Raw genomic sequence first — 23,818 nt, forward strand, 5'->3', positions numbered from 1 at the left:
TGAGAGGTTGGATGAACATAAGGTTTGCTCTTCAGCTAAATTCAAGCAACTAAGGCTCACATTCTGTGTTCTTGCTCTTTGCACAGAGCTCCCACTGACATCGGTGGAAGTTCCCTGACTGAAACAGGGATGGAATAAAATGTGAGATTCCTGCAGAGTCAACTATAGTGTTACCTAGCTTCAAATGACCAAATATGAGCACACACTTATTCTCAGCTCTGGCTAGCATACATCAGCTTTATGGATGTTATTTTCCCTTTCTAAAAAAGTACTGATTTTTCTGAAAACCAGTTCTGCTGAGTTTTCTGTGAAGTAGCACAATGAGTGCAGCTGTGAAAGGAAATGTTTAGACAAATACTACTGCTAATGGACTTTATCCGAATTAACCCTGATGTAACCAAGACCAGAGTATCAACAAAAGTTTATAGTACTCTGAATCATAGCATTGGCTCCAAGCAGGAAAGCTCAGAGTCTTCTGTAGAAGTCTCAGGATTTTGATACATCAAATTCTATATAACGGTCTCACTGAACTCAGGTCTCAGTGTGATATAATGTAGTGTCTGACTCCCTGCCTGACTCCGATCTCACCATTTTTCTTTGAAATGCCAGTTAATTATTCTCCTGATCTACTCAAATGTAGTAACAAGATTCGTAACTGTGGTAACTGGATACAGGCACACACAGAGGAGTTCCAAACCAGTAGGCTGATAGAACTCACCAGTTCTAGCCTGTGGGCTTCTTGATTAAATCTTTTTTTTTTCTTTCTTTTTTTTTTTCCCAAATCAAGAATGCAGAGAAATGAATGGGAGTACCCCTTTGTCCTAACTAGTTGCACTTGAGTCACAACTTATCAAGTGCTTAGCTATAAAGAGGTGTGAAAGCCACTCAGCCCTGTTACTGTCTTTGTTTATCCGGGGAAGGCAAGGCAGATAAGCAGAAGTTGCTCCTGTTATGAAGATTTCATACCACACTTGCTGTATACATATGCCAGCAGAGAAGCTTTTCTTCATCTGTACTTGGTATCAGGTTGTGACCCCAGGGCTTCATTTCTGAAGTCACTGAACCACGCTGAAGGTTTGTGTACAGGAGGTACAATTCTGTGTCCCTGATGCAGAGCCTGATGGTTCGGGTCCTTTGCTGGGGTTTTGAGGAGGTAAATGTAGTGCTGACTTGAGCTAGACTAGTACACAAGATATTGTCTGGGCTGGGAAAGAGGAGATGTTTTGTTAGTGGATGATCAAAATGCTATGTCGGGTGAAGACATTTACTTGGTTCTATTTATGAGATCTAGCTTGAAGTCAAAATTTACCAATAAATTTTTGAAGTAATTCCTTATGCACACAATTCAATGGTTTGCTTTTTAATGTCTCCTTTGATTACAGCCTTATGTCTAACCACCAGAGTCTTCCTGTAAACATTAGAGGAACAAGAAAACAATGTTCTTTAGTGCTACTTTTTGTTAATTAAATATGCTTAAATAGTAATTATTTCCTTCATATACTATATTCATTGAAGGGATGCCCTGGTAACAAGAAAGAACCATCCTAATTGGGAATTAGTAGGTAGTTCTTCATACAACAAAAACAACTCTGCAGAGTCAGATGTTGTTGGGATTTGGTCATTGTGTTGCAAAGACAGTTTGAGGCTTCCAAAGAAGTTCAGAGCTCAGATCTCCCTTCTGAGTCAATGAGAATTATACATTTAGTTCTCCATTTCAACTTTGGAAATGACAACCCTTGCTTTTTTAGAGTTTGTAATACACTTACAGAAACTTCTTTCCAACCTGGATATTGATGCTTACTTATAACTCATCCTCTTTCTGTTTTTTTTCAATTTACTTTACACTACTTTCCCCATTTTTTAATTTATTGGGAACAAGTCCAAACACTGCTATCAGATGCTTTCAGTGTTTTGCCATACAAAATAAATTTGATTTTAAAACTTTAGTTGCTGCCTGCACAGAAAGTAGATTAGTTCTTGGGGGATTTTAAAAATTAAAGAATGTGGAAATGGCCAAGATACTGTGATTTTGAAAAGTGCCTACATTTTAAATGAGTTCTTAGCCTCTCTAAAGGTTTCTTAGTAATCTTGTTTGTATACTCCCAAATTAGCTTGCAAACAGGATAGTATATTGCATTTAAAAAAACCCATAAAATTCACCACCTATACTAGCTACCGTATTTCCTGTTCTGATGTGAGAATAATCGTTCTCTTAATGTTGCTTGACATATCCTTAAAGAGTCAACTGTTATTTCTGCTTATTAGTGTATAATCAAGGATTTTACAGGAGGTGGCAGAATGCAAGGGAAACAAGTTTGGGTGCTGAATCAGAGCCCCATTGTCTGTGGTGCATGTTCAGAGTGCTCACTATTGCAGAGCAGGCAGACAGAATTCTATTTAAGCTTCTTTTATTTTTATGAATTTCAGTTCAGCTTTTGGGGAGTCTTGGACCATGGATCCTTTCATACGTTATTTAGAGTTTTCTGCCTAACAGCTTGTGTATGGGTGCAGACAATGGGTCAATTCTCTGTTGCATTAGAGCTGTTGGCTTTATTGCAGCAATATAAAGGAAACACAGAGGAGGCAGAAGTTGTGCCATAAGGCTATTCTATATACAGGGATGTAGGACACACATTTTTCTATTTTAGTTCTAAACAAAAAGACAATAGAATCAAGACTTGGTTCTTTGTTTTTGTTTTTTTAAAATATCACAGTTGAATAGCATAGAGCACTTACAGACTAAGAGAAGTGGCAGATTTGAGAATTGCTTTTGACATAGTGTGTAATATATTAATTTGCTTATACTTCAATATTTCTTAATCTGTGTAATACCGATGAGTTATGACTGCTTTCAGTGGAGATGAGATACAAAGGTTTCCATCTCTGCTCAAAGCTGTAGCTAGGTGGCTACCAATTGCTTCCCAATGCTGAGAATTTCTGATGATTGTAATGGTACTAGCTATGAAGCCATTAGATAATATCTACGATACGTTTCCATCTCCTTTGTGCACATCATGAATTTGAAATTCCTGAAGTTCATATCGGGCTACAGAGAAGGGATGTAACATTTCAGTAGCCCTTTATCATGACAAATGATGCCTTTTACAGTTTTGGGGGCAGATGCATCTCTGAAATAATGAATCAAAATAAATTCATTCAGATGCACACTACTTCCTTTAATGAAACCATTAGCAAAGGGCAGAAGATTGAGGTTTCTAATTGCTGATAATGTGCCAGTAGCCAAATTTTCTGTCTTCTCTCCAGAAAGGTCTTGGGAAATTTGAAAAGGTTTTTTAACCTTTGTCATAATGGCTTTATATCAAAGCCACTTAGAATTCAGATACACCAATAATGACCTATTGGAAAGACAGAAACAGAAGTGACAGATTATTACTTCACAATTGGTACATCAGCTCTGCTCTATATAGTGCAGAAAGCAGGAGTATCTGTCACATTTGCCTGTCAGGCTTTTCCACTTTAAAGGTATAGATCATTTTCTTTTATTCAGTGAAGAAGGATCATATTATTTGGGATGGGTGAAGCAGAATAGGGTTATTTAGAAAACAAGATATATAGGTTATTGTGTTATCATTCAATTTTGAAAAAATGGAGGCTACTAAGATACAGGGGTGGAGGGAACCACAAGAGGTCACCTGCTCCGTTTCCTCTTCTACCTGACTCAAAGAACCTATGCTATTTCTGAATGATGTATAACATGTTCTGCAAAGATCTCTTAGGCTAGACGTTTTCTTCTGCCCCAGACAACCTATTCCATCAACTCGTTATCATTATTTTTATAATAAAGATTGCCTTAATGTCAAACAAATCTTCCTTGTTGAAGTTTAAGCCCATTACCTCAGGCCCTTTCCATGAACGTAGAAAATAGTTTATTCTTCCTCATTTTTTGAAAACTTTTATGTATATGGAGACAGTAATCATACTTCCCCATAATCTTTTCTAGGCTAAACAATCCCAATTCTTTCAGTCATTCGTCACGAATCTTATTTTCTAGTCTTTAATTTATTCTCCTTGTTCTTTTTTTATTTCTTTTCACTTGAGAGGGTTTTTCTTGACAGTATAGTTCTCAAAATTAGATGTAGTTCTTTAGCTGAGGCCTTGCTAGTGCTGAGTAGGAGTACCTCACATCTTACAGGTGATACTCCTCTTCATACGATTTACTGCGGGAGGGTTCTTTGGTTGGTTTGGTTTTGTTTTTTAACCACAACAGTATGCAATTACTGACTTGTGTTCAGTTGTGATCTACTCCAGTCCCCAAATGCTTTTCTAAGAGCAGCTTTTCCTGTTGAATCTTTTCTGTCCTGTATTTATAGGATTAGTTGTGCCTACAGAAACGAAGCAACTTGCATTTAACTTTGTTGCATCCCATTTTTTTAAATCCTATCTGCAATACTGGATATTAATCCTATCCTGTAGTGTTCTCATGGTGCTGTGGTGTAGGCTGAGAGCTGAACTGCAGCCATGGGTGGTGGTGCAGCAAACATGATATAGCATTATGCTAGTGGCAGTCTCGCCATCACCCAGGGCAATGCCGGAGCGGACTAAGCAGCTGGTCTTTTTCTGGTGATATGCAGGGCTGGGAAATCAGAAGCACAGGATCCTCACGTGGGTCAGAGTGCCTTGTGGTCTTGTCTGCTGGGCTTCCCGCTTCTCTTCTCTTCTATTTTTCTTAACATTTGACTTCATGTTGAGGCCACTGAATACTCAGCGCTGCAGGCATGAGCAAAGCAGAGCTGGAGGAAGTTCGAATGACTCCCAGGCAGTTTGTTGCAAGTTAAACCTGGATGATGAATTTACTCTGCTGCTTGTGGCACAAAAGTTTCACCTCATTGCATAATCAGGTCTTTGTTTTTATCTTCTTGGCAGTGGTGCAGAGCTTGTTTCCTTTTTGGTTTGTGTGTATGTGATTTCCCGATTTGTCTTGAACTTCATAAATTACCATTAAATGCAAATACGGGTAAATCAGGGTATGTTTTATATCTGAAACTCGTTTCTATTTATGGGATTTCTCTTCCTCTGAGCCTGTCCCTTTAAATTAGATTTCTCTATCAGTAATACATATCAGTTGCTAAGGAAAAACTGGATCTGAGTAGAATCATTTCAAAGCAGAGCTGTGATAGCCTGAAAAGATGTCCTGTCATTTCCACAAACTCTCTTGCTGCTCCTTTGCCCTGGAGTCCTTAGTTCGAAGTGTTTAACACTGAGTCACAGAAAATAAGGCTTTGAGGGATCGAGGCAAAAGATTAATTTTGAAGGACATACAGCACTTGCAGTAGCCAAATACACAACAGAAAATATGTTGAACCTGCTTTTTTTGTGAACCGTTGTGGGTTATTCAGTTCTTGTTGCTTTGGAAGACTGCAGACAGAGAGTAGATGGGTTTGTTACTGAGGGTTTTTTTCACAAATGTTGAGATCTGCTCCTTTGCCTCTGTTTCTGGATTTACCAAAATGCCAGTACATGGAAATAAATACTTTTGGAACAAAGTTTTCAAGTGTGAGTGACAGAAGCTAAGCTCCAAAACCCATGCATTTCACTACAGCGTTCTGTTGCTCAAAAATGTCAGGTACCCAGCAGAATTTGTGTGGGGGATGGCTCTACCTTTGAAAGACAAGAGTTCTGAGAATGGCTTTAGACTTTCCAGTTATATTATTTATAAATCTGGCTCTGATTTACTGTGTTGGGTAGCTTTGTTTTCATATATGCCATAGGAATTATTTAGGGTTCTTAGTTTTCTAGAACAGTCAACATTCCTTTTTTAACAGGTTGTTGTTTTTTTTTAATTTGATGGGATTTCTTATGAGAGCTGTAGGAGAACCTGAGAAATAACAAGCTGCAAGATGAAAAGAAAATCTGACCTAGATTTCAAACTCACTAAACTTGAATTGAAAACAGTATCAACAGTATCAGTGTCCCATTTTGCTGCTGTTGACGTCAGTGGCTGCATTCCTCATGACTTTGGTGCTGAGGATTTTGCTGAATATTTTATTCACGTTACAGAATTGGAAGTTGAAAATTTGGAGAATACTTCGAAGTTCTTCCTGCATCGGAATCTTGGGAAGTATGGTGATGCTGAAACAGTTCAGGAGTTAGAAGAGTTGGCTTAGTCAATGGTGTATTGAAAGGCCTTTTTGTGCCACGACCCAAGTTCAAATTTCCTTGTTATTTCCCTGCAGTTAATAGCATCACTAACTCCTCCTGGATTCCTTACTTTGCTTCATTGGCCATATCAAAGGAAATTAAATAATCTTGAAACAGTTCCAGATACAAAGTTCACAGAGAGGTCCCGTCTTTGCAATGGGCTTAGATTCAAAGAGCAATATTTTTACTTTCGAGGCTCTTGTATCCTGTCCCAAACATTGCCAGTCCAATCCAGTTTAGTAAAAACTCTGAATTCATGTTTTGGAAAGTAAATACTGGGAAAAGTCCCTCATACTTAAAAAGTAGAAGCTACCTGTGATGTGTGCCTGCCTGGGCTGAATTTAGCTGCAGTCATGTTGCTCACTATTTAACAGTGTGCAATGCAGCTGATTATTTAGCAGATAAAATACAGTTGGGGTTTTACTACATTTTACCAAGTTGCGCCTATTAGAAGTTGAGATTAAATCATTAGCCACTGAGAACTACTGCATCTTTCTTGAGTGTAAATCCAGTTGAAGAGCTGATGCTAGCCTTTTGGAAATCTCTTTAGCCGTCTCTGAATGGTGCTGTGCTTTGTTTTGTGTACAGGACACGGAAATCCTGAACACTGCAATTCTCACGGGAAAAACAGTGGCAGTGCCCATCAAAGTGGTCTCCATTGAGGAGAACAGTGCTGTGACAGACATCTCTGAATCAGTTGAGTGCAAATCCTCTGATGAAGACGTCCTTAAAGTAAGTTTATGCCATGTATTGGTTTCTGAAATTTCATGTCTTTTTATACACAAAAGGATAATAGCCTGGGAACAACCGCTAAATCCATCCTGCAAATTAATTTTACTCTGTTTCAAAAGCATAAAGAGGGGATTTTTAAGAAAAGAGTTAGGTGCAACAGTACAGCCACCACACTGAGTTTCAGTAGAATTTCAATGTTTAATTTTTGTGTCCTAATTTTAAAATGTCTTGGTAATGTCACCTCAAGTCCTCTGTGCACAGAGTTCATTCACTACAAAACCAGCTCTGCAGTTAGTACTGCCTCTCCAGATGTTTCTTAGCACCTTTCCAGCTGTGATTATCACCTCCACAGCTGCATCAGTGGAATGGATTGGATGAGCATTCCTCAGCAACTGCAATGCAAAGTCATCCTGGTCGACTTCACATTCTGCCAAGAGCTGTTTTGAATTAACAACTTGATTCTGCACAGAAGTGGCTAGAAAGCATTCACATGACTGGTCCATCAATTTAGCACTAGCAGCTTAATGTCGCACAGTAAAAAACACCAGTGGGGTGGTATTGTCTTAAGGCAACACAGCTATTTCAGCTGTGAATACGTAGTCGAAGCCCTGAAGGAAATTCACAGTTGTGCAGGGTGTCAGTAGAAAGACAATGCTCTGCATGAATCCCGTTGCACTTCCCACACAGGACTTTCATGGTGCATGGTGTTTGAGCAAGGGTGATTTTACCCTTGATCTATAAGCTCTTTTGAATAGGGATTTTATTATATTATGTGATTTTACAGCATATAGCACAGAGGGCTTTGTGATGATACTCTTTAGGTGTCTTTAATATGCTATCAGCTCTCTTGGATGGATGTATAGTATACAAATACTAATGCCGCAGCGTTATGTATTACAGTCAGTTCAGTTTGTAGGTTCATGGAGAGCAATAGAACTCCGGTGAACTTTTGCACTATTGAATAATTTGCTGCACTATTGTAGAATTTATGTAGAAGGATTTGTTATACCAGTAACCAAGGAGGTGGGAAAAATAGTCATACTTTGAACTAATGAAGCCATTATAGAAACCTTTTACAGAAAGCTTTCTGCTTTCAGTGGATCCTTCAGAGCCAAACATCTCTCCAGTTTGCTGGAGCTTGAAGTGCTCCCATACATCAGATGCTTTACAGAGTTCTTAATCTCAAGAATTCCTGTTAACCTTTTTCCTAAGGAAGCCACCTAACTACAAATCAAAGTAAAAGCTGGAATTTAGCTTAGGGGTCATCCTGATTGTAACCTTATTGGAAACCACATTCCTGAGTAAGAAAAAATAGGAGATAGCATTCACAAATTAAAAAAAAAAAAAAAATTTAGAAAAGAACTACTGTGATCATCCAGATTAGCCATCTTGCTTAAATAGCTTACAAAATTTCTCCAAATAAGTCCAGCCCCATGGGGATTTCTTCTTTCCGACAATGAAAATGACCAGTGTTAAGTTCTTCCATTCAGAGGAAAACTCAGGTCAGGGAAAAAAATGTATTTCTGATGGGCATTTGTTATACATCACCAGAAGATGCATAGAAAATGACAGCACAATGATTTCCCAAATAAAAATCCCTCTGCAAAAATGACTTCTGGGTTTTATAGCTTTGGAGCATGTTGATCAAGGAGAACTGAAATTCCCAAATCTTACAAAAAAAGAGTGTTCTTGCAGTAATTGTAGTACAGCCTGGACTATTGTAGTTCTCTAACAATTTGTTTGGAAAGCATGTCTCCTTGAAGCACTATGTCCTTTGATTAGCACATGGGACCCTGCTGTGCTCTTCTCTTATTTTCTACAGAAATAATTTATCTACACTAAAAGGGTTTCTTAAAATGGAGCCTCTTTGTGCTACTGGAACATTTTTAAGTGGCTTCTAGAAGCCTCCCTGTCCAGCCACTCTGAAGTTGAAGTGAAACAAATAACTGGAGGCTAACGCACAGTGTTTATTGGAATCAACTAGAGCAATTTTTCAGGTGTAATTTCTTTCTCTTCAGAAATGTTTTGAAATTGCTCAGATGAATAGAGAAACTATCTTCTATGTATTTAGAAATATATGCAGAATCTGTAGAGGAATGCATCTGTGACATGAGTGCTAACTGCTATAAAACATACAGCTAGTTAAAAAATAGAGTTCAATGAAATGCTTTGACAAAAAGGTTTTATCATCTCATCATAAAGAAAAAGGGGCGCTTTTTTCATCTAGAATGTTCCAGTTTCCAGGAAATTTCTTTACATGGGGAAATGAAGTTTGGGGTTCAAGTCAAATTGACATCTTCCTATTGGTTCTGACTTTAAAAAGCACTCAGAAAGCTTCAAATGGGGCACAAAGGCCTTTAATCCTTAATTCATTTTGAAATTCCCCATCAAGCTTTTATGTTAAATTCTTTGGATATATCATTTTCCTCTGTAAAATACTCTTTTAGAGACCTTGTTGGGAGTAACCTTTCTGTTTTTTTAAAAAAAGAAGTCCATTCATCATAAATTATATCTGCTGGGAAAACTTCATGGTATCTTCAACAAAGAATGCATGCATGTGTTTACAGTTCATGTTCCTGAGCATCCCCGTCATAGCAGAACCAGAACATGTTTACAGGTATGAAAGCCTGTAGATTAAACCACAAACTAAGAAAAAAAAGGACTTATTGATGAGAGCTATTCAATACTTAGACTATTGTCACCTAGAGGTTCACACAGATATTTTGGTTTGATTTCAATTGTGTGGAATTTCTGACAACTTTGGATTCAGGCAAACATAACAGCATTAGGCTAGAAATTGAAGATGATCGGTGCCTATTAGCACTTGGCTTGTAATATTTAGTCACCAAGTAAATAAGTGTCCATTTGTATGGTTCATGTAAAGAGCCTAAAGGTAATGTTTCTGCCCAGCAATTTGAAAGGCCATTAGATAAAAGCTTATTTGTATTAATTTTAACAGTGCCTTCAGTTTGGCTGCAATTACATTATTCTCAGTAACAGATCCCAGTGGAAGTCTAAACATAAGATATATGTGCAAATAACAGGTAGTAGTTTCCCCAGTGATAAGCATGGTCTCGAGGCAGCTCAGTGCACAGTTTGTGTCCTGTCTTAATCTGCTGACTACTACTCCTTTTACTTTCTTTATTGTCTCATAGTTTCAACTCTTTATTTCCAAATTTACAGTTGATTTCATGAACTTTAAAAGTCTTTGAACGCTCTAGTCCTTCACACAGTGGTCCAGCCTTTTAAAAGTGGACACAAAATTTATTATGGCACTAAAAATGAAGCAACAGACAAATTTTACTTTGCTAAGCTGGAATTTACCAATAGAATCCATATATCTGCATCCATTAATAGTAATTGCAGTTACATGCATAGGCTCCTTTTCATCTCCTGGAAATTCAAGTGGAACGTGGCTGCTTTTGCTAGTGCTTTTGTGCAGTTTGCTCAAGAGCAAATACTGCTCTGGATTCCAGGGTCACCTGGCTGCTAGAACAGATGCGGTTTCATGCTGTGAAGAAGAGCACAGTTTCAGGAGACTTGCAATACCTTGTGACTTTTCCAGTTTGAAAACTCTTGATGATGCTTACGAACTTGAGGATGGTTTTTTCCATGAAAATAACCTGAGTTCAAAAATCTTCAGTGCTGTGTATTTCAGAAGCTACTGTAAACATTTTGGGTTTGTATTTCATCATTCTTGGACTAGGTTTTACCCCGTTGCTACCTGAGGTATTGTTACATGAGGTATTGTGTTGCTGTATACATGGAATTGTGTTCTTATTGTATTGCTGTTATTTATAATTGGTAAATTAAAAGCTGGATACTAGTCTTAGTGTATTAGCCCTGAACCATACTCTAAAGACCTTATTTACTAGTTTCTTTTCATTTTTAAATGGAAATGATAGCTTTGAGATGTATTCAGATCAAAACATGGATTCAGATAATACTAGTCCACACATGCAGCTGCTGTGGTTGTCACTGGAAACAGAAACACAGATCTTACCTTTAAGATGTCCCTCAGTAGTTGTTAATGAACAGTGGGCTCTTGGCTTCATTGGGACTGATGAGTAGAGGATGACATTAACTGCAGGTAAAGGCCACTGCAAGAATGTTAGGAATTTCTGTTAGGAGCTAAAATCCAGGACAGTGTCACAGCTGTCCCTCTCTTATCACAGTCACTTGAAACAAAATCCCAGATCAAAGCAACAGTGAACTGTTGGGGGCTGAAAATCTGGTTGGGGGGGGTTATGGTTGAACTCTAGCTTAATAGCTAGAAAAGACTGGAGCTACTGCTGGTATCAACACTTTCAAAGCAATAGTGATGGGACTTATAAACACCTGTCAAGGTTACAGATCTTGTTTAAAGGCCCAATCCAGTAATCGTTTACACACATGAGTAACTTTACTGTGAATACTGCTGACATCAGGGAACATACTCATATGAAAGAGTCATTTAGGTTTCATAAATGTTTCAGAGTTTTTGCCATTTGTGGTGGAAACAGTTTATGAAATGAAATTAATTCTTAGTAGACCCAAACTCATGTTGAAATGTCTGCTGTCCATTTGTGAATCTATTCAGATTAAAGGTTAGTCTGGATGCTGTGAAACAAAGGATGCAGGAACATCTCAGTTTGCCAGTAAGGAAGCTGATAGACAGACATATTCATAAGAGATAAATAAATAGTTGTGTACTAATTGTAGTAATTTAGTTTTAAAATTGTGTATCTGGAACCATATCACAATACCCTCTTTACTAAGGAAGAGTCATCAGCACTTCATTATTTAGATGATACTTTGCTATTGTCTTAATATACCCAATCTTACACAAATAGCTGTGCTTCAACCTCTACAGTTGTTTATTAAACTACAAAGAAATTTCACCACTCTTCCTTGCTTTCCAGTATTTGCAAAACTTGAAATGTGTTTTAAAACTAAATACAGAAGCACTGTTTTCACTCTGATAGGCAGAGGAACCACTAGTGTTGTGGTTTAACCAGGACAACTAGTTAGCAGCCTCCATAGGTATTTTTATTAGAAGTTGAGTTACGCATTTTCCTGCCAGTAGGTTGAATGCAGTTCCAAGCTGAGTGGCTGAGCTACAGGCAGCTATTAAAGAATTGAACTCTTAAGCCTCAAACCTGCACTCATTAAAGTGCTGCACTCATTAAAGCCATCAGGAAAGCTCACCCTGAAGTTTTAATGGTATGGGGACAGTCCCTCAGGCTCCTTAACGTTTCATGGTAGTACCATGGCTATTCCAGAAAAAAAAGTCTTAATAAAAATAAGATCTATGGATGCCCTTTCATCATATTGTTTAGGCAGCAAACAGAGGGATACTTACTATGACTTGAATCAGTGACTATGTACTGGGGCAACATGATCACTTGCTCTCTGAGTACAGGGGCTGGATTCCAGACTTTGTAATTCAAAAGCAGGCTTCCACCACTAAGGGAAATCATCCTGCCCTTTGTTTGTATTAGCCCTACCTAGAAAAGTGTGGTTATCCATGCATAAGTAGGCCTGATATTCTGTAAGTGAGAGCAGAGGTTGCTGCACTCTGTAAATATCTTGACCTAACCAGAGATCAGCTTCTCCCCACAGCTGGTGGACTGATGGGGGATAACATCCTGCTGTAGCACCAGCTTCTGCTACCTGATCTACTTACTGTAAGGGCTCAGCTGGTCCCTGGATCCCTTTGAACTTTCCAGACATGCAACCAAGATAGAGCAAAACAGGCGCCCAGGGAATGGTGAGGTGGGGATGGGCGATGATAGAAACATTGGTGTGATGGAAGGGTGTGAAGTGTTACATTAAAGAAAGTGCTAGTGCCAAAATACATTGGTCTGTCAAAACCTGTATGGGAATCAGGGTGTGAATGTCCTTACCTGGTGCACTGCAGTGCTAAAGGATATGGAAATGCTTGAGCTTGTTGAGGAAGGGCCTAAATATCTAGTGTGTTACTCTCCACAGGGCTAGTTCAAGATCTGGTCCTTTTTCTATTGAAATTGAAGTGTTACATCATGAGCATTACAGAACTGATCTTGTAAAGAATCAATGTTTCTGTGTTTCTGATCCTAAACATAGCTTGGAGATAATTGTACTTGGTTCAGTGAAACATTATAACAGATGTTGCCAAAATATAGAAATTAGGAATCTCATAAGTATCTGTTAGAGGAAAGCTAAGTCTGCTCAAAGCAAAGCTTCCCATGGCATCTAAGGTTTCTTCCCTGTGCTTTCTTACCAGCAGCATCTGGAGGCAGATAATGATATGGTGGGTTGTGATGAAGCGTGATGCAGATGGTCATCTCAAGGGAAAGCAGTGTTTCAGAAGATTTTGTCCCATTAGAAACCCTGGCACGTCACGGTCATGTTACATTTTCACTCATACCTTTCAGCTCCTGCTGCATACAGCAGGGTAAGTGTCCAAACTTGCATTGCATTTCTGCACCTCAGCATACACCTCCATTCTTCGTATGGGGCTTTATTGCAAAGCCTTCAAGACTCAGAGGATTTAGGGCTTCACATTATGTTTTTAGTGCAGGTTATAGGAGAAAATAAAAACAAGGGGCTGACTAGAAAGAACTGGTTGTTCCTACCAGCTATTTTGATTGCAGAAGAACACTAACTTCCAATAAAAAGCTCCTACAGTGAATATAATGCAATTGATTTATCGTTCATTTTTTACTTAGGTCAAATAAAACTCTGGAGTTTGTTAGCTAGGTGCAACTCTTTGAGAGCTGAGCATGCTGAATAACGAGTAAGTAGATAAGCTTCTGATTAAAACAGGTCTCATTCCTAACTCAACCCTGTAAAACAAAGGGAGAAATGAAAAGTCACACTAGGTGGGATTTCCAGGAATCCAGTGTGGTCTACTGACAGACAGGCCATATTCTGTGCAGTCACTTTAATGTAATGCTCTCTTCTGTGGTTTTATGGCAGTCCTGCAAGATTCAGTGAAAGCAGGGAGGGGTCAATCTAAACAGCAGCAGCTACTGCCAGTCCTCCTCCACTGCAACATGCAGGCAGCTACTCATGGAGGGTTGATGCCTCTTTCAGATACTTCAGCCCACACAGTCAGAATTGTAGCAGTAGTCTCATTTTAAAAAATGAAGTAGTTGTATAACTTTCTGGAAGGAATGTAGAAAAGTTGGATGACTACTCTTAAGGTGCCTGTGTGCTCATTCTCAGGCTTGCAAGTCTTCCCTCGGTTTGCTCCAGAATCAGGAGCTGAAGGCTCAGTTCATGTCACACCGTGCTGAGAGCTAACACAGCTACGCTGCTTTTGGGTCCTGGGCTAGGGTCTCTTCATGGGTCTGTAGGGACACACCAGCAGGCTCAGAACAAGCATGGGATCTCTGTCACATCCACTGCATGGTGCAGATACCCTGAAGGGCCACCACAAATGACCTTCCTGAAGTTTACGTTCGGTAGCTGATGAACTGCAAATACAGTTCCTACTCACCACACCCTAATATAGCCTTGAAAGCCCTCGAAAGCGGAAGCCGTATCTCTTTGTGAGTCCAAACCCAGCAGCCTATTTCTCTCATGGCTCCTCTTTCCTCTTCTGATACTATGTGTTCCTATGATTTGTGTGAAACTGAAAAGCTTTAAAAACAGGAAAGAAAGTCACAGCATGGAAACTCCATTGTTTTGCTGTTCTGAAGCCCTGTGCTTTTGTAGGCTTTTCTTCTCGTAAATCTAATATGTTATGTTATATTCTGAACAGAATTGCAAATAGAAAGTTCACCTCCTTGCTCTCCTCCATACTTTTCATAGTCCTGTGATTTACTGGGATCAATATACATCAGTAGAGTGGAAAAACTTCAGAGGAGCTTTAGAAAAATGAAGCTTTACCACACACTTCTGTCAGATGCAAATATGGCATATAGGCCAGCAATACATGGAGCTTTCACATAAGATGTTATATCGTTAATGTATACCAATACTCCCCAAGCAGTCAGCCTCTGTGGAAATTGAAACTCAAAATTGACATGGTCTGAGATACTTAAATTCAGCAATAAAGTTGTAAATACCTTGCCATCACATAATATGCAAAGATTTCAAGGGCAGCTAAAGAAACTTTTAAACCATATCCTTGCAGACTTCTTTCGCTGTCATCTCATGCCTGCACCCAGCTCACTGCCTCCATTAGTGATGTCAGTATGGAGAACCTATACATCCCAAATGAAAAATCAAAGCAGAGCAGCAATAACAGTGCCTCAAGGTCCATAGAAAGTGCTTCAAAATCAACTTCAAAGCTGCAAGATCAAGACCAGGAAAGTAAATGGGAGAAATAACATTAGTCTTGTGACAGCTATAGATATGATGGGAAGATAAGCAGTTTTCTCCAGACCCTTTTGAGTAATACAGTCAGAAGAAACAGTGCTTTGTGTCTCCTTTCCTTTTCTGCCAACAGCTGTAATTTACACATTGTGAATTTGTATACTGTAGATACATATTAAGTTAGAAAATGACAAGCATTGTGATGTTCTCAAATATGCAACTACTGTCCAAAGCCTGTAGATGGAATTAAAAGTCCCTACATTTACCCTGTGATCCTGCTTTGCCATGCAAGATATTTGGGGCCATGCTGCACACATAGTCTGGCATATCCCTACCGAGTAGGAGCCAAACTCTGTTCGGCCCCATTTTCAGAAATTACTTGACTCGAGAGTGCACAAAACAAGACAAATTTTGTTCTACGTGATAATGCTAGCTGCAGAGAGCTCCTATGGCTCAGTGCAGCTACAGTTCAGCTTCAAAAGCTGGTCATTTGGGAGCAAATAGATGCCCTCCAGTCTCAGCTGGCATTTTGTGCCCCTTTTACTCTCTCAGTTCTGTCGTAGTGAATGATATTCAGTTAATTAAATGTACCGCTTCTGCTCTGCAAAGCTGCCAGCAAAATCTTTGTAATGAGATTAGATAATGTACAGCCTTTTCCCTAAGAAATGCTCTCTAGCTTTGGGGGTTTTCTACTTAGTTTTGCTAATCTGGCTGCTGATACTGAAAATGCAGACCCTTCTCAGCAGAGTCTCCAAATTGCTTCTAAACTATGGCCCTGATTTTACAGAGTTCTCTTCTTCAGTGCTCAGGGCTCGATCCCCATCTTAGTAGTGCATGTTGCTGGGAACTTTGCCTGAGGACTGATTGCAAGGACTGAAACCGCATTTGGAATGTGGCAGCTGTTTACAAGCACAAAGCAACACCAACGCACAAGCCATGTTATCCATTGAAAATTGCAGAGGGTTAGTTCTAAGAGCGACAGAATGAGGCTCAAATCAGTTATTAAAGTGTAATACTTGCCCTGGTCCCTCATCACTGTTTCCAGAACGGGAGCAATTATTCCTCAACTATTTCAAGAAACAAATACATTCTTTTTCTTTTGGTGGGTCATAGGTAAAAACAACTCTCAGGTTTATTCTTGCACATAATGTGAAAAATCAAGCCTTTCATTTATTAAGATGACAGTCTTACCAGTGCTAAGTCTGCATTACTGTATTTACCTTTACACTCGCACTGCGAGGGGAGCTTTTGGCTTCACTTTCCAAGTCACTGAGCACAGCTCCAGCTGTAGTCGGCGGGAACGAGGGGTGGCTCTGGCAAGTCAAGTCACACTAGCAATTAGCAACTCCTGTAATGGATGCTTCCATTTTAAAGGCTGCTCTAACAGTGTCACAAAGCTGTAAATATCATTCCAGAGATCATGGAAGAGCTCAGGTCTGAAGCTTTAACTCTTATCAGACTTAAACAGTTTAACATGAAAAACTGAGTAGTATGGGCCTTGAGACAGCTTCCATTTTCCAGTAGTAGTAGGTTATTGATTATTCAGGATTATGCAGCCAGGCATTGAAATCCATTTTATGAAGCAGTTACCATCACCTAATCTTCATGAAGCATTGGATTTCCTTTATGTATAAAACCATAGTATTTAATTGGAATCAAGGCTAGAGAGCTATAGAGAGTCTCTCTCAAAACCTCTGGAAATTAATAGAGGATAATTCCCTTTCTACAGAGGATGTTGTTTAAAAAAAAAAATCTTAGAAGAAATTCTATAGCAAGGACATGAATATTAAAAAATTCTAAAGGATTGTCCCAAAAGCTTGTGGAATTATTATCACTGTCTAATATTTTCTATATATTATGTAAGTGTCAGTATATTCAGTGGGATAAGTCATTCTGGTGCTCTGTATTCCTTAATGGAATGAATGACTTTGTTCACAAAGCTTAACCTCCATGAGCTTCAATTGCCCTTCTGGTATGTAAGAGTGATAATACTGGGCTGAAGTACTAGGAGTGTCGTATATTTGAAAAGTGCTGGACATCACTATTCTTTACTAATTATCCTGTAAATTTTTTTCATTGAAATTGAGATTCCTTCAAGAGATACTGGAAAAATATTTTTGCTCATAGAAATGCTGTCATAAATATTTAAACATTTATGTAACCTTTGAATACTTTAGCAATATTTACATTAGTATAACAGAAATAGGTAAATGTGTTTACACACCAAAACACAAGATTCTGAATTTGATGAATACAAGCAGGACATCTACCATTATCACATCTCCTCACTTTGGTTCAGTCTTAAAGTTCTGAGACTTTTTAAACCTCAGGATGTTTAATTAAGGGCAAACCACACAGACCTCTACCTAAAAATGGACTGATGCCTCACAAATTTCCAGTGTTCATAAACTTGACAGGATTGCCATATTAAAAATGTCTCTTTTTGTCCTTCAGAACTGTCCTTCAGAGAGTGGGCTGATCTCCAGAGGTGAAAAACCACTAGGAGAATAAACAAGCTTAGACTAGACTAGACTCACAGAGTCAGTACCACTCATTTATTTTTAGGTCTTACAATTGCTGTTCTTTCCAATTCTGTGTACAACCGGTAGGAAACAGAACAGACAGTGGTTTGAGTTCACCATCTTTTGAAAGACAGTCTTAGCTTATATTTGACATGAAACTTGTCTTTTGTAAACCATCTGCCTCCACCAGTAATTGAATGAAGATTTCTCAGCAATCTGTAGCAGAATTTAACCCAGTAAAACGGATATTCTTACAGAAGTGTCAACAGCCCCTTTATGGCTGCAGAGTCCAAGGCAGTACATCCTTTGTGGTGACCTCAAGCAACTCAGGCTCCCTTCTTGCAATTCTGCAATACAGAGGTCATGGTGGGATCAAGACCTTAATGTGAAAGGAGTAAGTAAAGGAAGACCCAGAGGTTCTGCATTTGACTGGTAACGGTACTAGGAATCTCCTTAATATTCACTGCAGCTAATCTGTTCATTACGAGATGGAAGGGTACATTCACTCCCCAGATCACAAAGTCACATAGTGCCATAGGTAGTGATTCAGGAGTGACTGTCTCTTGATTTCCAGGCAGTAGTTTTCTCTGTCAGCTCAATAAAATGTGATTTGTTGCAGAGAGAATCTATCCAAGTCATCTGGAAAGGCAATGGCCTTTGTTACAAAGGGGCACAAAAATATAATGCCAGAAAAAAGAAAGACAAAGAAGAAACCTCTAGGGAATTGTGCTTAGCCCTGTCTTTTGCTGTCTAGCTTCTTTATTTTAGTTTTAATCTGGAGAGAGAAGTTAGAAAAATAGAAAAAAGAGGGAAAGTAGCTGAATGCAGCTTAATAATGAAAGAAACTGCTGAAATAGCATCAGAAAGCTCTTTAAAATGCAAAACTTCTGCTGATCTGCTACGCAGGATAGGAAAAAACAATCACTTAAAGGTGGTGGCTAAGCAGGCTTTCCCTTCATCATCTCTCGCTTCTTCTGATGCCAAAGATAAAAAGCATTTTCAGAGAGAAGATGTTTTCATAGTAAAAGCATAAGTACTACAGGAGATGAGAGACCGATCGCTGTTCACAGAGTCTCCAGCTTCTATTAGAAACTTCCTTAGACTACTGTGGGCAGGAGTCACAGATGAGAGACAGTCATTGTACTGTTCACTGGCCTTCCAGAAGCACTGCAAAACCCTGGAGGAGAACAGAGAGATACTTTTATCTATCAAAAATGCTTGAACAAATATACCTTTTTAATTAAAAAGCATTTGAGTTCTAATATGATCCAGTTTAATTTATCACTCTTTTTAATCACCTTTCTATCCTTCCTCCATGATTCCATGCAACAGTGTTTTAGGTTGTCCCTACCAGTCCTATTTCCATCTCTTTTAACCCCATACGAGAACAGATCAAAACAGTTTTGCCAAGTCTGTGCTCAGTAACTCCACAAACAAGTTGACTGTGATGTTATTTCCATCTGAGTTAACCTGAGCTAAGGGGATCTGTTGTTGCACCACATAACCCCTACTTTTTTTTGTGAGGGGTGTCTGCTTAGAAAATCAGACCTTACACGTGGCTTGCTGATGTTGTAAATTGTAGCAGAATCAGTACATCTGGATTTGTTCTCTGAGGGTGAGAAATCCTTTTTATTTCTTTTTCAAGTGACACTGTGTGAGACAAGGGCAAGGGAAGCGAACCCACTTGCTCGCATTCTGCTAGCCTAGTATAGCTAAGCTTAGCTGAGATGTGTTGCTTACAGAGGCGTAGACTATGGAATAGCTTTAATTGAATGTTTCTTGAGAAGGAGTATCCTTAATCCTGTACATATGGAGAGCACACACACTTGGTGAATTAGATGCTGAGATACTTTCTCCCTTTCATCTCCTGTATAGCACTAGTTGGGAAGTCTGTTGCCTTTCTTTGTCAAAAGCAATCAGTGTTGCTTCAAGAATGGATACCTGCAAGCACAATAGTTAAAATGCATACAGTAATACAACACAATATAAGCTTTGCTCCTCCTGTACTCTCTGTGTACTACCTCTTTATCAGAAATACAGGAACAGACGAAAGAGCATGTGTAAGGACATTAGCAATGCTTGTACTTGGTGAAAAGAGTAATGTTTTTCTCAATGCAACTCCTAAAGACCTGCCACTATTGCTGATGCATGTCCAGTAATAAATATTAACCTGTACCAATTCTAAAGGCTGTGTGGTAGCTACAGCAGCCACCTCCTTAGGATGCTGTATATATTTGTTTAGCTATTTGTTTGTCGCATACCCATGAAGGCATATAGCAGCTTTACAAATACAGATGGAGATTGGATCTCAGCCCAGAACCATTTAGGAATTGCAGTTTTGCTACTATTGTTACTGTGTTTTTTTCCCTGGCAGTTGCATTTGTTCTGTTACTGACAACAGTGGGCTTTAGATAATATTAAATCATACATCTAGACCAGACCTGGTCAGTCTGAAGCCCAGTATGTTATCACAAATCTTTTATCAGCATGTGCATGTGGTTTACTATATGCATAAATAAGCAACTTGTACAACTAACTCAGAAAGTTCATTTGTTTGTCTTTGGGATGAACTCTATAGAAGTAAATGGGATGGAACCAGTTTCAGGGTGGCAATGGCTGCTGCTCCAAGAAGAATTAGGTTAGATCTTATTGACAAGCCTCCCAAATGCTTCTGCTCAAAGGAAGATAGGGCTAAGGAAAGAAGAGCCGTATCTGAAGCTGCTTTGTCAAATGTTCCAGGCATAGGGTCTTCTCCCCCAGGCACACTCATTACTTCCCATTTGGCTCTAGAATTTGTTCCGTGCTCCAACTGCAGTGCAGTTCTCTGACTGTTGCTGACCAAGGCTCCCTGGGTTTTGTTGTTTACACCAGTGGGGGAAAATGGACAGAAAGAGTTGAACTGACTTTCCTGAGGTTACAGAGGAAGACAGAAATTAAGAGTCTGTATCAGCCAGGACTTCCTTGTACCCTGAACTTCAGTGAGGATGTTGTGCTATAGGTAACATTCATATGTGGTATATTAATGTGATATGAATTCCTTTTAACTTCAGCCACCTAACACTTAGGTATCTGGTCTAAGATACTTTGCAGGGTCTCCATCTCTGGTGGAGAGACACGGGGACCTTCAGGGAGAGGGGTAGTAACACATCAGTAAGTAAGCATCAAGGGAGGCAAGTCACCCACTGGCCGTTCCTGTTTCCATGTAACTGAGACAGCAGCGAGACAACGGGCTTGCTCAAATACATCAGCAGCTCAAATACAGGAGCTGAATGCCCCCAATATGTGCTAGCGGTTGTATACTGCTCTAGGCAGAAATGCCTCCGTGGTCAGGAACTCAAGGCTGTAAGTCCTGACAGGTAGCCCTTGCTTGGCTGTGCAGTTGGAGTTGTTTTCATGAGAAACATTTTCATGATGTTTCCTCTCTCAGGGTGAAGCTGATGCAATGGCACCACAGAAAGAAAGAGCAGCCCATCTAGGAAAGAGTTCTGAATTACTGCATGGTATTAGGTATTGTTTTATGCACCTCTGCTGCATAGTACTTTTAGATTAGATCAGTCATTCTGAAACAGCCTAGTGTGAACTAAACTCCTTTCTGTATTGCCATTCAAGTTAATACATGTAAAAATAGGGCATGCCATTCACAGTGATAAAATGAATAAATTTCTGCCACCTTCAGACTTTTAAACCTGTCTTAGATGGTCTGAGGGAGAAGCCTAAATAGATGGGTCAGGTGTTGTAGTATGTAGTACTGTTTTCAGTCAACAGAGACCAGTTACAACATAACCCTCTTAGGCAATGAGTCATAGAAACGTTTGTATTATGTTCTCTGAAGTTTCATTTTGCAATCTCGCCATCGGATATTTTACCAGAATGTGAGCAGTGCCAAAACCTGACAGAGGATACAAATGGGATGTGTATGTCAAACTGGGAACAGTTTAGCTCCTGTATCTGTGGTCACAGAGGACATCCATCTGTTTGATTAGCCTGGGGACATAAGCATTTCCAGCTGATAATCTTCATTTGAATAAAATGATACTGGGAATGGGAGTGCAGATAAAAGGGAGCAGATGATAATATAAATATATGTTCAGGTGGGGAGACGCATTGTCACCACTAACGATACTCATTATGGGTGATGAAATAGAATTCTGTCGGGATGGGAGCAAGAGCAGGAGTTGAAGAGATCTGCTGGTTTTAGTGTTAATTTCTGTAGACATACCAGCTCATTTAGTAATGTAACAGCTCCCGTTGCTAGCCACTTAATGTATGATTAATGTGCCACAGGATTTCCCCAGACATTTATGACACCTTTAGGAATAGATATGACAATGACTTTATCACATGGAGTCACTTCATACTATCTGCATCCCTCTTAATGATTTATATATTCAGGAGTGATTTTATCACTAGTACTCAGTAATGTAATAAATGAGAAAACTCAATGGTCTGTAAATTACAACATTGATTAAAGAAGTGATTACTGATATAACTCTTACACGACTATGATAATGCTTGCTTATATTTCAGGACAGCATTTACATGTTAATGATAAATCTACCGCAGTGTTTAGAAATACTTTACAGCTTTAATCCAAGTGTAAACATTTATAAACAGATAATGTTTATTGCAGAGGAAATGAGTAGACTTCTGTTACTCTTCAGTGGATGAACTCCACTCCACAGCCAGCTTTGTCTTGACAACTGAAAGCAGCATCACCCGCTGATGAAGGTACCCATCAGGGTAGAGCTTTGATTTGCTGCTTGCCTCTATTGAGACCTGTTTTGATTTTTGGATTCCTCTTGACCAAGCCATGAAGGAGCCTTGTTCATTATAAATTCCACAGCGCTGTGATCAGCTAGTGGCTTACTGCATAACAAACAGAAAATCAACCACCAGCTTCATAAATAGTATCAAGTCTTTAGGCATCTCCAGCATAATTATGCCTCCTAAACCAGCGAAGGATTTTTGTGTTCAGCTGCTCCCATTGTAAAAGGCCACCATTAACATGCATAAAGAGAAGGGAGCCTTTTTTGTTTGTTTGTGTTTTTGAGATGCCAGTGTTACCCTTTGAGCTTGTTTTGTCACAGTGATTACCTTTTCTTCTTTCTCTCCCTCTTGCCCCTCCATAGGTTTCTGACAGATGTGACTATGTTTTTGTCAATGGCAAAGAAATGAAGGGCAAGGTGAATGCGCTTGTGAACTTCACGTATCAGTATCTGAGTGCTCCTCTGCAAATCACAGTCTGGGTTCCACGCTTGCCTCTTCAGATCGACATTTCAGACACAGAACTGAGCCAAATAAAAGGCTGGCGAGTCCCAGTTGTTTCCAACAAAAGGTGAGTTTGAGTTGCTAAATTTCTTGGGTCTTTTTGTAAGATGAATGGAGTTGATTTTAATTCTCAGCAAGAACAGCTGCAGCACCTGCACCCAAAATGCAGCAACTTTCCCTGAGGAACAGCAGTACTGGAATCTCCAGCTTTGCACTGGACATCTGCAGATATAATAAAACTTTTAAAATTTGTGGGAGTTTTGCTTCTGGGTGTGTGTCTGACCTGTGCAACAGAGTACTGTGTGGTACTCTGGTAAGGTCCGCTTACAGAGTTGGTGTTGTTCAGACTTACCAGCTTAGATGAAAAAATGGTATAGGCCATTTGTATGGTCCTTCATCATACTAGATAGCCATGAATCGGCAATGGTCTGAAAAACCAGAAGGGAGGGCTGTTATTTAAGGGGGCACTCTCCATTAGCACTCTAATGTTAGTTTTCACTAATGTTCTTTAAAACATTTCTTTATGCTTCATTTTCGTACGAAAAAAGACCCACCAGAGACAGTGATGATGAGGATGAAGATGAGCGGAAAGGAAGAGGATGCACTCTGCAGTACCAGCATGCCATGGTGCGAGTCCTCACACAATTTGTAGCTGAGGATTCTAGCCCTTGGGGTCAGCTGAGCTACCTTCTGGGCTCAGATTGGCAGTTTGACATTACAGACCTGGTGAAGGATTTTATGAAACTGGAGGATCCTCACATTGCCAAGCTGCAGGAAGGCAGGATTTTGATTGGACGGGAAGTAGGAATGACAGCGATGCAGGTACTGTGCTCTAGACTGCCACATTCTGCCAT

The 23,818-nt window shown here is 39.4% G+C and overlaps 1 protein-coding gene across 1 annotated transcript in view; it reads left to right on the forward strand.

Moving 5' to 3' along the window:
- TMEM132C (transmembrane protein 132C) overlaps window positions 1-23,818 on the forward strand; it is a 223,156-nt gene that overhangs the window by 185,501 nt on the left and 13,837 nt on the right. The window contains exons 5-7 of the mRNA XM_075041447.1: window positions 6,748-6,891; window positions 22,826-23,031; window positions 23,513-23,786. Of these exons, the coding sequence (XP_074897548.1) occupies window positions 6,748-6,891; window positions 22,826-23,031; window positions 23,513-23,786 (624 nt within the window). The remainder of the gene's footprint in view (window positions 1-6,747; window positions 6,892-22,825; window positions 23,032-23,512; window positions 23,787-23,818) is intronic.

This window comes from Buteo buteo, chromosome 11 (genome assembly GCF_964188355.1).
Source record: "Buteo buteo chromosome 11, bButBut1.hap1.1, whole genome shotgun sequence".
Classification (NCBI taxonomy): domain Eukaryota; kingdom Metazoa; phylum Chordata; class Aves; order Accipitriformes; family Accipitridae; genus Buteo; species Buteo buteo.